This window comes from Mustela lutreola, chromosome X (genome assembly GCF_030435805.1).
Source record: "Mustela lutreola isolate mMusLut2 chromosome X, mMusLut2.pri, whole genome shotgun sequence".
Lineage (NCBI taxonomy): Eukaryota > Metazoa > Chordata > Mammalia > Carnivora > Mustelidae > Mustela > Mustela lutreola.
Genome location: NC_081308.1, coordinates 67,917,743 through 67,931,867, shown reverse-complemented (window position 1 = coordinate 67,931,867; position 14,125 = coordinate 67,917,743). Strand labels below are relative to the sequence as shown.

General features: G+C 38.7%; 1 protein-coding gene across 5 annotated transcripts in view; it reads left to right on the top strand.

Annotated features, from left to right (window-relative positions):
• Positions 1–6,644: 6,644 nt before the first annotated feature.
• ATRX (ATRX chromatin remodeler) overlaps positions 6,645–14,125 on the top strand; it is a 300,618-nt gene continuing 293,137 nt past the window's right edge. For all 5 annotated transcript variants that reach the window (XM_059158234.1, XM_059158233.1, XM_059158232.1 and 2 more), the window contains exon 1: positions 6,645–6,892. In XM_059158234.1, the coding sequence (XP_059014217.1) occupies positions 6,873–6,892 (20 nt within the window). In that variant the 5' untranslated portion in view covers positions 6,645–6,872. The remainder of the gene's footprint in view (positions 6,893–14,125) is intronic.

Sequence of the window (14,125 nt, the reverse complement as noted above, 5' to 3'; positions counted from 1 at the left end):
ATAAAACAAGAAGGAAGATCTTTAAAGAAATAAAGGGCTTGAGCAACACTATAAACCAATTACAATAAGAGACTCATACAGAAATCTCCACCCAACAATATCTTCTCTGACTACAATGGGACAAAATAACAAATCCGCAAAAGAAGGAAATTAGGAAAATTCCTAAGTATGTAGAAATTAAACAGCCTACCCTAATTAAACAATTATGGATCAAAGAAGAAATCACAAGGGAAATCAGAAAATAATTTGAGACGAATGAAAACAAGAACATAAAGTACAAAAAACATGGGATGAACTGAAATTATTGCTCAGAGGGAAAGTTCTATCTGTAAAAGTCTAAATTAAAAAGAAGAAAGAGCTCAAATCAATAACTTAATTTTATAACTTAAGTAACTAGAGAATAAGAAATTATAGCTATAAAAAACCCTAAATATAGAAAATATATAGAAGTAGTTATGCCAAAATCTAGCAGAAGAAATACTAAAGATTAGTTTAGAATGAAGACACACAAAATAGAGAATAGAAAAAAAAAGAATTCAAAAGCAGTAGAGAAAATTAACAAACTCAAATGTTGGTTTTTTGAAAAGATCAACATAATTGACGAATGTTTAGTTACACTAAGAAAATGAAAGAAGACTTAAACTGCTAAAATTATAAATAAAACTGAGGATATTACTACTAACATCACAGAAATAAAAATATTATAATGTGATATTTTGAATAATTGTATGCCAAGTAATTATATAATCTAAATGAAATGGACAAATTTCTAAAAATGGACAGACTACCAAAGCAGCATTGAAAAGACAGAAAATCTGAGGGTGTCTGGATGGTGCAGTCTGCTAAGCATCCAACTCTTTTTTTTTTTTTTAAGATTTTATTTATTTATTTGACAGAGAGAGATCACAAGTAGGCAGAGAGGCAGGCAGAGAGAGAGGAGGAAGCAGGCTCCCTGCTGAGCAGAGAGCCCGATGCGGGACTCGATCCCAGGACCCTGAGATCATGACCTGAGCCGAAGGCAGCGGCTTAACCCACTGAGCCACCCAGGCGCCCCAAGCATCCAACTCTTGGTTTTGGTTCAGTTCATGATCTCAGGGTCTTGAGATCAATCCTCACATTGGGCTCCATATATGGAGTCTGCTCAAGAATCTCTCTCCCTCAAATAAATAAATAAATGTAAAAAAAAAAAAAAGAAAATCTGAACATACCTATAAAAAGAAAGATTGAGTCAGTAAAAAACCTTCTGGGTTTTTTTTTTTTGTTTTTTTGTTTTTTTGTTTTTTTTAAAGATTTTATTTATTTATTTGACAGACAGAGATCACAAGTAGGCAGAGAGGCAGGCAGAGAGAGAGAGAGAGAGAGAGAGAGAGAAGCAGGCTTCCTGCGGAGCAGAGAGCCCGATGCGGGGCTCGATCCCAGGACCCTGAGATCATGACCCGAGCCGAAGGCAGCAGCCCAAACCACTGAGCCACCCAGGTGCCCCAACCTTCTGGGTTTTTGATAGATGGGTGGCTCAGCCTTCCGCTCAGGTCATGATCCCAGGGTCTTGGAACCAAGCCCCACATGGCGGGGTTTCTGCTCAGCAGAGAGCCTGCCTCCCCCTTTACCTTTGTCTGCAACTCCTCCTGCTTATTCTCTCTCTTTCTCTCTCTCTCTCATAAATAAATAAATAAAATTTTTAGTGTATGTGCTGCCAAAGCAAACACAATAAATAAAATCTTAAAAAAATACTATTGGGGTGCCTGGGTGGCTCAGTTGTTTCAGTGTCTGCTTTCAGCTCTGGTCATGATCCCAGGTTCCCTGGGCTTCTTGCTCAGTGCGGATCCTGCTTCACTCTCTCCCTCTGCCTGCCACTCCCCCAGCTTGTGTGCTCTCTTTCTCTGTCAAATAAATAAATAAAATATTTTTAAAAAACATATTAAAACAAACACAGCAGCATAAAGGATTATACTCTATGACAAAGTGGGATTTATCCCAGAAATGCAATGGTGACACAAAACTAAATCAATGTAATATGCCACATTAATAGAATGAAAAAAAAACACATCATCATGTCAACTGATGCAGAAAAAGCATTTGACAAAATTCAACACCCATTTATGATAAAAATATTGAAAACTAGGTATTGAAGGGAACTTTCTCAACCTGATAAAAGGGTATTTACGAAAAACACATACTAAGGTTTTAAGGTAGAAAGCTCAGAAAGCTTAACCATAGTATTAGAATTTGGGGAGAGCACTTTTTAAAAAAAGATTTTATTTCTTTATTTGAGAGAGAGAGAAAAAGAGAGTGCACAAGCAGGTTGGGTGGCAGGCAGAAGGAGAGGGAGAAGCAGACTCCCCACTGAGCAGGGAGACAGATGTGGGCCTGGATGCCAGCCCTCTGGCATCATGACCTGAGCTAAAGGCAGACACTTGACTAAGCCACCCAGGTGCCCCGGAAGAGCGCTTTAAAAAAAATAATACTGAGCTGGAGTGCCTGGGTGGCTCAGTCCATTAGGAACCTGACTTTATTCAGGTCATGATCCTAGGGTCCTGGGATTGAGCCCCATATCTGGCTCCTGCTCAGTGGGGAACTTGCTTCTCTTTCTCCCCAATCCCCCACTTGTGCTCTCTTTATCTCTCTCTCTCAAATAAATAAATAAAATCTTAAAAAAATTTTGAGCTAAGGTTTATGTTGGCATAATTGCTATTTGAATTCATATTTGCTAGCAGAAAATGGATAGTTCTGTTGTTGCTCACAACAGTTAAAATTAAATTTCTCCCATCAACTTTATAATATATTCTCATTGTGGGAAATTTGGAGAAAATGGAAAAATAGAAAATAGGGAAAAAAAATCACTCAGACATATCACCTTAAGATAATTAACCTTCATGTCTTTGGATGTATCATCCAGGACTCTTTGCCCTAATAGCACCTTTTCTTTAGAATGGAATTTTAGGGGGTTCCTGGGTGACTCAGGTGGTTAAGCATCCTACTCTTATTTTTGGCTCAGGCTATGATCTCATGGGTTGTGGGATTTTTCTTCTTGTTTCTTTTTTTTAAAGATTTTATTTATTTATTTGACAGAGAGAGATCACAAGTAGGCAGGGAGGCAGGCAAAGAGAGAGAGAGGAGGAAACAGGCTCCCTGCTGAGCAGAGAGCCCAATGTGGGCCTTGATCCCAAGACCCTGAGATCATGACCTGAGCTGAAGGCAGAGGCTTAACCCACTGAGCCACACAGGCACCCTTGACTTTGCCCATTTTTTAATGAAGGTATTTGTTTGTTGTTGTTGAGTCATTGATGTCCCTTATATTCTGGATATTAACTCCTTATCAGATACATAATTTGCAAATATTTTCTCCCATTCCATAGGTTGCCTTTTCACCCTGTTTATAGTCTCTTTTGAAGTGCAGAAATTTTTAAATTTGATATAGTCTCATTTATCTGTTTTACTTTTGTTGCTTATGTATTTGGTATCACATCCAAGAAACTATTGCCAAACCCAATGTCTTGAAGTGTTTCACTTGTGTTTTCTTCTAGGAATTTTATAGGTTTAGGTTCTTAATACATTTTAGGTAATTTTTTTGTACATGCTGTGAGTTAAGGGTCCAATGTCACTCTTTCAAAAGTTGATATCCAATTTTCCCAGCACCATTTGTTGAAAAGACTGTCCTTTCCTCATTGTGTAGTTTTGGCAACCTTGTTGAAAATCATTTGGCCTTATCTTCAAGTGATTATTTCTTGGCTCTTTTTTCCATTATATTGGAATATATATCTATATCTTTATAATAGTACACTCTCTTGATTACTGTTGCTTTACAGTATGTTTTGAAATCAAGAAATATGTGTTCCCCAACTTCTCTCCTCTTTTTCAACCTTGTATTGGTTATTCAGGGTCCCTTAAACTTCCATGTGAATTTTAGGATTTTTTGGGGGGTGGTTCTAATTCTTCAAAAATGCCATTGGGATTTTGATAGGGATTTTATTGAATCTGTAGGTCCTTTTGGCTAGTAGAAACATTTTAACATTAAGTTTTCCAGCAGTACATGGGAATGAGATATCTTTCCACTCATTTGTATTTTCTTTGATTTCGGTTAGCAATATTTTGTAGATTTCAGAAACAAGACTTTCACCTACTTGGTTAAGTTTATTTCTAAGTATTTTATCCTTTTTGATGCTATAGTAAATGGGATTGTTATCTTACTTTATTTTTTAGATGGTCATTTTTAGTGCATAGAAACACAACTGATTTTTGATAATATTTTTATTTCAAGCAGCTATATGGTATTCTGATGTATGGATAACATAATTCATTTAACTATAGTCTTATGGATATCTCATTTTTCCCACATAGGATATAAATGTTGGAGGGGCGCCTAGGTGGCTCAGTGGGTTAAAGCCTCTGCCTTTGGCTCAGGTCATGATGCCAGGGTCCTGGGATTGAGCCCCACATCGGGCTCTCTGCTCAGCAGGGAGCCTGCTTCCTCCTCTCTCTCTGCCTGCCTCTCAGCCTACTTGTAATCTCTGTCTGTCAAATAAATAAATAAAATCTTAAAAAAATGTTGGATAAATTCCTGTAAGTTAAATTCCTGGATTACAGGATATATGTATTTAAATATTTAATTGATATTGTCAAAGCACTGTGATTTTGACACAAAATGGAATTTGCAATGATGTTTATTAAACATTATGAGAGTATCTATTTTTTCATCCAACTTGTTCTCTTAAAGGTAATCTACATTGTCTTTCTTCCAAGCAAATTTACTCATTACACATTTATGGTCAAGTCCAAGAAAGGCTTCTATGTTGATTTCTGTGGCAATGTGACAAAAAATGTGAATGATGTGTACCACTGAATTTCTTCTAAAATACAGCTGACGGAAACTCATTGTAAATCAGCTACTGAAAGTGATACAACTATAATATATCAGTAAAACTTTATTAGTCATCTTTTAATAGCAAAGGCATGCTCAGATGATTCATGGATAGAGTGAGTTGTATATTTTAGAAATTCTGTGATTATAATTTTGTTATTAAGATATTTCTCTATGGAATTAGTCATGTTACAGCTGCTTAGTGTTAAGAAGTCTTGTCACCAAGAGCTGGTTTAAAAGTTGTGTGCTGTCTTGTAATGGAGTGTATCTCCTTTCAGATTAACTGCATTTACCAAGGAGGAAAATATAGCTTCTTCAAATTGTATGTTTGAGTGATATTCAACATATGGAAGACAAGAAGAAAATCAGTATACCAGATATAGAAGGCTGGTTTCTACAGTTGCCAATAATACTTGAATGTTTGAAAGATGACTTGAAATGTGTATAAACTTCTTCCTTTTTAAAGATTTTATCTATTTATTTGACAGAGAGAGAGAGAGAGAGATCACAAGTAGGCAGAGAGGCAGGCAGAGAGAGAGGGGGAAGCAGGCTTCCCGTTGAGCAGAGAGCCTGATGTGGGGCTCGATGCCAGGACCCTGAGCTGAAGGCAGAGGCTTAACCTACTGAGCCACCCAGGCGCCCCTAAACTTCTTTCTTTAAATTTTTTTTAAAATTTAATTAATCTCTACACCCAACTTTGGGCTCAAACTCATGACCAGAAGATCAAGAACAGCATACTTTTCTGGCTGAGTCACCCAAGCGCCCCCAAACTACTCTTGATGAGAAATTTGCCTGTGTCTATCAGATTATCAAAGTGTTCTATTCAAAAAAGTCTTACCATTTGCAACTCCGGTAGAAAGCAGCAACTCTTTCACCTAAATACAAAAGAAGCAAATTACAGATTTGAAGAAAAGCAAATAAAATGAACAAAAACATGTATGTCAGAATAAATTTGGAAATAAAATTAGAAACTATTAGACTTTAGAGAACTAATTTGTGACTTGCAGAGATTACTAGTGAACAATTAAATTAGAGAGCATGAAAGCTGGAAAGTCTTTTAGAGATCATCCAGCCAAACCTCTGTAATAAGGAGGAAATAGACCTTGATTAGACCTTAACCTTACATCTAGTGTATGTAGGGGGGGTGTGTATTTCAGGTGGCAGTTTAGAGTTTATTTAGTATTGAAAGACTCACATGAAGATCTCAGGTTAGTTTTATATAATATATATTTTGTAAGCATGCTGGCATGATCAATAGTCTTTATAAAAAATCTAGAAAAGTAAAGAACTTGATCATAACCTGAAATATAGGAAGGACAAGACACAGGATGGTCATATAGATCAGTGTTTATGAGTGTGGTGTCTGGTCTTAATCGAGACTTTGTGTTTTGGTTTCCTCATCTGGAAAAAGTAGTTAACAAGCACCTGTCTGCCTCAAAGAGAATAGGGATTACATGAGCTAATCCGGATAGAGGATTAGTATAGTGCCTGGTATACTGTAAACACTCAATAAATGTAAATTGCTGTTATTGTTTTGTCAATATGTCAAGGAAAGGAGGATGCATCAAAAAGCATTTTCAAAATAAAGTCAAAATACGTCACTAGCACTTTCGGGTCATTGGGACTGAACAGGAGCCCCTATGAAAAGGTGGAGGGGATTAAATGACGTAGACCGCCTTAGCAACAGGCCCCCAAAGAAGGTGAATTTCAGTAACCAATAAGAGTCTGAGCTGTAGAGGAGGTAGCCAATCGTTAGCGGAAAGAGGAAGACGGAGGACGCGCCAATTCTTCTGCCTGAGCCTCGGCCCAACAAAATGGCGGCGGCGGCGGCGTCGCTTTGTTTCCGCGGCTCCTGCGGCGGGGGCAGTGGTAGCGGCCTTTGAGCTGTGGGGAGGATCCTGCACCAGCTATAGTGACGACTACGAGTCCATTGCATTTCTGTTGTAACCCCGTGCTGGAGAGCGCAAAGCGGCGCCCTACGGTCGTTGGAGCTACAAGGCGTTGAAGCGAAAACATGACTGCTGAGCCCATGAGGTAAAATACAACCCCATCTCAAGGGTCCTAGCGGTCTAGGCCTATGCGTCTTTTGAGTAGGGTGTTTGGGAAAGCTTTGGCTTGGTGGGTTAGGCCTGAGTATCGCTTAGCGGAAAGACATCGTTTTCTCTTTCGGTGAGAAGGATTTCGGAGTTTCGGCGGTAGGCTCTAACCCGGGGTGGGGGTGGGGGTGAGGGGTGGGGGTGCGGGGGTGCGGCCTGGCGTGTTGGGCGCTTCCTCCAGCCTTCCCTAACCGGTGAAGCTTCGTTGGCCTCGTCTCGTTTATTCTTTGGTGCCTGTGGAATTGAGACTCCTAAATCGGAGGCGGTTTTGGTATCCCGGTCGTTTTTCCTAATCTTTGGGCCTGGAAACTGCGTGGGGGAGGAGAGGAGGTGGGGGGGGTGTTGAGGGGGAGGGGCGGGCGGGCGGCCAGAGGATGTGAGATCCCGGGACGAGTCAGTGGCGTTTGGATAGCAGGAGACAAGAAATATCGCAGCTTTGCGGAATTTTTTTTTTTTCTGCAACCCCTGGGGACAAGCTCTTTTTTGGGGGGTGAACGGGTGAGTCCTTGCTATGTTTTTACATTCATTCCTTCCCTACTCCATATCTTGAGGGGTATCCTTGGGTTTATTTCTAGGCAAAGGGGTGGTAACACGAGGGTATACCCCAGTATACTTTTCGTGAAGTCAAGCTTTGATGGGTGGTAAGGCAGACCTCAGATGTTTCTCCACTTGCTGGCAAATTTCGAGCAAAAGTAATTAGACCCTACTTTTAAAAAATTTATTCCGTGAGGGATGAGGAGCAGGATGGGTCGATGGGATGTAAGATTTATTGCAAGGGAAGCTGTGCCTAGCAGGCTTCCTCAAACCAATCAAGTATGTTTATTAGGTTGAGGTTGTTTTTCTCTTGTGCTTCTGATTTGCTTCTTGGCAGTGTCTAAAAATATGAGTTGTTAATAGGAAGTATATAGTATTTTTACACAGGTGGCTGGCTTGCTTTTCGGGCTCTTTGACATTTGACTTTTCATCTCTTGTGAATTAAGGAATTTTTCTGCTCTGAAAGGTATCCTTGGTGCGTAGGGGCAAAATAAAGAAAACTAAAGGGAGCATGGATCAGAATTGCATTGGTAGTTGGCAAAATGTGCCTTTGAGTAAGTATTATGATAGTAGAAGCTTTTAGAGCACTTGACCTAGCATGTGGAGTTTGGGAATGAGCCTGTGATACCTATTATGCCTATTTTTCTACATTAATAAGCAGTAGATAGAAGATATTTTCCTTCACTTGAGAAAAAAAAATAAACCTTAGTTCTTAGATTACAGATCCCTAGCTGTGTAAAGATTGTAGTCTCTGTTTCTGAACTTATGTTAATTGGTCCAGCCACAATAAACCTTTATTTATTGGGTATTGGGTATGTAAGAGGTACCCAGTACAACTTGTTGGCTGGTTATTAGGTGCTCATGTTAGTTTACATGAAGGGTGTACCTTATAGGTAAATATAACCTCTAGATTTTACTGAAAGCCTCACAAAAAGAAGACTTCATTCATTCTATGCCAGGGTCAGTTTTTTTGTATTGGTCTTGAAGAGTGCTTATTGTTGACCTTCACCTGTATAATCTTAATTCTTAAAACAACTGTAGGGTAGGTACTTAGTGTTTCTCATTTTATAGCTGAGGAGGAAACTGAAGCATAGGGAGATCAAAGAACTTGACTAAAGCTATACAGCTTGTAATTGGTGGAGCTGGAATTGAACCCCGTTTTTACTCCAGAACTTAAGTTCTTTTTTTTTAAGGTTTTATTTATTTATTTGACAGGCAGATATCACAAGTAGGCAGAGAGAGAGATAGGTGGAAGCAGGCTCCCGCTGAGCAGAGAGCCTGATGTGGGGCTCCATCCCAGGACCCTGAGATCATGACCTGAGCCGAAGGCAGAGGCTTAACCCACTGAGCCACCCAGGTGCCCCCAGAACTTATGTTCTTAACCACAAGGCATTAATGCCCCCTTGAACTGCCATGTCTAATGTGATTATGATCATTTTAATTTAGCCCAAGTATTACAACGGAAGAAGTTCCTATTAGCTACTATTGATTGTGGTTCTTTGATATAGGTCTTAGAGCTTGTAGCTGTTAAAATATTTTGCCTTTTATGCACAGATGAGATAATGAGAAAAACTGAAACTTTTAATTCTAGGAAAGTCTTTTTTTTTTTTTAAAGATTTTATTTATTTATTTGATAGAGATCACAAGTAGGCAGAGAGAGAGGAGGAAGCAGGCTCCCCGAGAAGTGGAGAGCCTGATGCGGGGCTCAATCCCAGGACTCTGGGATCATGACCTGAGCTGAAGGCAGAGGCTTTAACCCACTGAGCCACCCAGGCGCCCCTAATTCCAGGAAAGTCTTAAGCTACATGAAAAACCCCTTGTAAAGAACCTCATATATAAATGTTAATTTAGAAATATATGATGCTCCCCGATTATTTACTGGGAAAGTGCACCAAGTGGGTATTCAGAACTGTCTCAGGCTGAAGTGTCATTCATCTCAAGTCATAATCATAGAGGATAATCTGACAGGTAGTGTTTGAGTGAGTTGAACTCACAGTACTGAATCACTCTTGATTCTCTCCTAATGTGAGATAGAAATAATAGAGCAGTTCTATACATTATCATTAATTTTATTTTACACAATAGTGCCAGATTTTTTTGTATCAGAACTTTTGTTGAGCACTTAAATAGGAACAAAGAGTAGTTCTGATTTTTACTAGTGTTCATAAAAAACGATATTTTCTATGATTCTGTGGTGAAAAAATAGCCAAAAGGCAAGAAGGGAGGGAAATAAATTGATGACCTGCCTAAATCATACACTGAAGAATCAGTGGCTCAGTCTTTAAAAGATTTTGTTATCGTTTTTAAGGAGCTTTTGTTATGTATTTTATTTTAAATAAGATTGGCTTGTTTCTTGAAATATTTATTATTATGAAAGATGAGCTTCTGATTGACAGATAAACTATTTTTGTATAAAGGTCAGAGATATTTTTGTCATTCTTTTTATTTTAGATTTTTTAAAAAGGTTTTATTTATTCATTTGAGAGAGAGAGATAGTGAGAGAGAGAGCATGAGCGAGGAGAAGGTCAGAGGAAGCAGCAGACTCCCCATGGAGCTGGGAGTCCGATGCGGGACTCGATCCCGGGACTCCGGGATCATGACCTGAGCCGAAGGCAGTCGTCCAACCAACTGAGCCACCCAGGCGTCCCTTTATTTTAGATTTTATTTATTTGAGATAGAGCATGAGCAGTGGGGAGGGGCAGAGGGAGAGGGAGAAGTAGGCTCCCCACTAAACTAGGGAGACTGATGCAGGTTCAGTCCCAGGACCCCAAGATCATGTCCTGAGCGGGAAGGCAGACACTTAACCATTTGAGCCACCCAGGCTCCCCGGGACTTGACATTCTAATCTTTATAGCAGCTGACAGCAGTATAACTTGTTATTGGTCTTAAATTTTATTTTTTAATTTATTTGTTTTTAAGAAGCTCTGTGCCCAGTGTAGGGCTTAAACTCATAACCCTGAGATCGAGTCAGGTGCTCCACTGACTGAGACAGTCAGGTGCCCCATGGTCTTAAATAACAAAAGGCAGAAGTTGTCTAAATGGAGAGATGCTGGGAAAATGTCTTAGAAGGTATCTGTTAGGGTGGTAATTCACAATCATTGGCTACTAACCTAATGTTTGAAAAATGTTACCTGTGAAATATTTGCATTCTCACTAAGTGGAAGGTATTAAGCCAGGCTGTGGAGGGGGAGTATATGCAATTTTTATAAAGGGTTTTGAAAGAATTTAAATACCAGTTGTTTGGTTATGTTGCTGATTGGGTGAAAAGAAAGATGTTTGTGACTTTAATTTCGATCATGCCAGTTCTCATTATTGGCAACCCTTGGTATAGTTTGACCATAAGCTTTCAGTTATATATTGTATTTCTAGAGATAAGATACATGTAGTACTTAAAGAAATTTCTATATAGATACAGGTGTGTGAAATAATTTTTCTGTGAGAAATTGTGTGTTTTTATGTGTCTGTTTCATTCTTGGAGTCTGAATAAATTTGTGGATGATGATTATTATTATTATTTAAAGATTTTATTTATTTGACAGACAGAGATCACAAGTAGGCAGAGAGGCAGGCAGAGAGAGAGAGGAGGAAGCAGGCTCCCGTCGAGCAGAGAGCCCAATGTGGGGCTCGATCCCAGGACCTCGGGATCATGACCTGAGCCGCAGGCAGAGGCTTTAACTCACTGAGCCACCCAGGCGCCCCAAATTTGTGCATTATATCAGGCAAATCTTGGGTTTACTTGAAGTCCTTTCCTCCAGAATTTGTTTGCTTGAACATTGGCAAAAGCTGTTCAAATGGTTTTTAAGCCATAGGAAAATGATGTTTAGATCTTCTCTTAGGAACGTTGACTACAGTAGGACAGTAAAAGGAGCATCTAAGTGGGATTCCTCCGTACGTGTATGCTAATGTTTGTCTTATGATTGTCTTAATAGCAGACATGCAAGATATTTATCCTCCGTTTCTCTACCTGTAAAATGGGAGCAGGTTTAATAGATAACTGATAAAGCCTGCAGTTCTGGAGGAAGTAACATGGTTATAACAGTGGTTCTTTTTAAAAAAAAATTTATTTATTTGACAGTCAGAGATCACAAGTAGGCAGAGAACCAGACAGACAGAGAGGAGGAAGCAGGCTCCCTGCTGAGCAGAGAGCCCAACGCGGGGGCTCTATCCCAGGACCGCGGGATCATGACCTGAGCTGAAGGCAGAGGCCTTAACCCACTGAGCTACCCAAGCGCCCCTATAACAGTGGTTCTTAAAAGGCAATAAACTAAAGCTCTTTGTGGCCTTTGCTAGTTCTTAACTGTTTTAAGAGTGTAAAGAGCTCCTGAGATTAAAAGTTTGAGAACTGCTGGTGTAGAGGAATGAATACTGAACTCTGAGCCAAACCTGGGTTTTCTAGGTTTTCTGTTGCTTACCTCATTATAGGACCTTTGACAAATTCATCCTTTCCAGGCTTCTGCTTTGTCATTTGTGAAATGAACTTGTACTTGATGTTCTATAAGGTTATTAAAAAAAAATGGGGGTGCCTTTCTGGCTCAGTCGGTAGAGCATATGACACTTGATCTTAGGGTTGTGAATTTGAGCCCTACATTGGGTGTAGAGTTTTAAATAAAGATAAAAAAAATAGTCCTGCTTTTGTGAATGTTGACCATTTTTTAAATTTTACTTTGAGGAGTAGGAAGAAGGGTAGTGATAAAGGGAAGTTTCTTTAGCCATGTATGCATATCTTTTTTTTTAAACGTACATGGTTTGGATTACAGGTGTTTTGTTGATGGTATCCTCTGTCATCAATGTACATGTATTTGTGCAAATATTGGAAAAGAAAACCTTTTTGTTGAGAAGTTTGTTAATATTATTGTGGCTCAGGATGTTTTCTATTTTGAAAGATTATTAATCCAGGATATTGTATTTCTCCCCTTTTTATTTGAAGATTTATTTATTTATTTTAGAGAGCAAGAGAATGCAGGGGGGAGGGGCAGAGGGAGAGGGAGAGTGAGTTTCAAGCAGACTCCATGCTGAGCACAGAACCCAGTGTAGGGCTCCATCTCACCATCCTGAGATTACAATCTGAGCTGAAACCAAGAGTCAAATGCTCAATCTACTGCACCACTCAGGTGCCCCTTTTTCTGTCTGCCCTTTTATAATTAGAGATGATATGTCTGAAAAGACTTTTTTATTCTGGACAGTTGTGCTTTTTACCCTGGGAAAAGGTTCTGTGAATTGTGTGCTATAGTCACTATTTTCAGATCCTGTTTCTTGAGACTTTGTCTTTAAGTTTTGGCTTGAAGTAGCCATTCTTGGTAACTATAGTCCACCTTTCTCGTTGACTGTTCTATACAATATTTGTTTAAGAAATTATTGGTATAGCATTGGTTTTCATGTGTTTATATCCTATACTTCATATTTTGGGAGACTGCTTTATTAGTTGATCAAATACTTGAGTATCAACTAGGGGCCAGGCACTGGGCTATGGCATGCAAAGTTTAATAAAACAAAATTCTCATCTCCTTAAGGCATTCTTAACCTAGTGAGGGAGATAATAAGTAAATAAGCAGGTATAAAGCCAGGCTAAAATAGAGGTATATTGGTTTTATTGGGTACCAGAAATGAAGGAAAGCCTAATTTCGGGGATGTCTAGGAAACTTTCACAGAGGAGATGGTATCTGTATTGCATCTGAAGATATGAATATGAAGATATTTCTGATGGGGTCCAGGGAAGACTTTATAGAGAAAGCATTTGAATCTGGCCTTTGGAGGGATGGGTACAGTTTTGACAAAGAAAACTGGGGGAGAGTCCAGATGTGAAATACAGCAAGCAAAGGATTGTTATATATATTAGTGTTTTCTCTTTGGAAGCAGGTCAGCTGAGAATTTTTAACTCAGTTCCTGGACAAATATCGTATAGCTGTTGTGCAATTAGTATGTTTTTCCCCAGCTTTATTGATATATAGTTGAGATATAACATTGTGTAAGTTTAAGTTGTACAGCGTGTTGATTTAATATATGTATATATTTTGAAATGTTTACTATGATAATGTTAGTTAACACATCCCTCACCTCACATAACTATTTTTTTGTTTTTATGGTGAGAACATTTTAAAATCTACTCTCTAGCAACTTTCAAGTATGTAGTATAGTTAACTATAGTAACCATGCTATGCATTAGATGTCCAGAACTTACTCATCTTCTAAGTGCAGTTTGTATGTTAACTTTTGCAGCTTGATGATCTTGAAAAAGCCACCTGTGCCCTTTGTAAATGAGCCTGAATTGTCAAAAGTTTTCCACTTTTCTTAAAGATTGTGTAGAATTTAATGCACAGATTTTGATTGACTATTATCGACTGTTGAAAATCTGTCCTTAGTTGTTTTTATTTTGGCCATTTGACATGGTCCGTTAACTTTTGGATAATCACTGATTTATAAAGTCTAAAATCAAAGCAATTTCTTTTCATATAATACTAGATTTGTTATTTTGCTTATTTGAATTATATTAGTTATTTTTTGGTTTGCATGATAGCATTCCAAACCTAGTTCTGCAATAATGCTTGTTTTGAATATGCATATTTTTCCCAACAAGATTGATACATCAGGGAACAATTTGAGCATAAGACAAAATTTGCATTTTCATATGCAAAGGTTA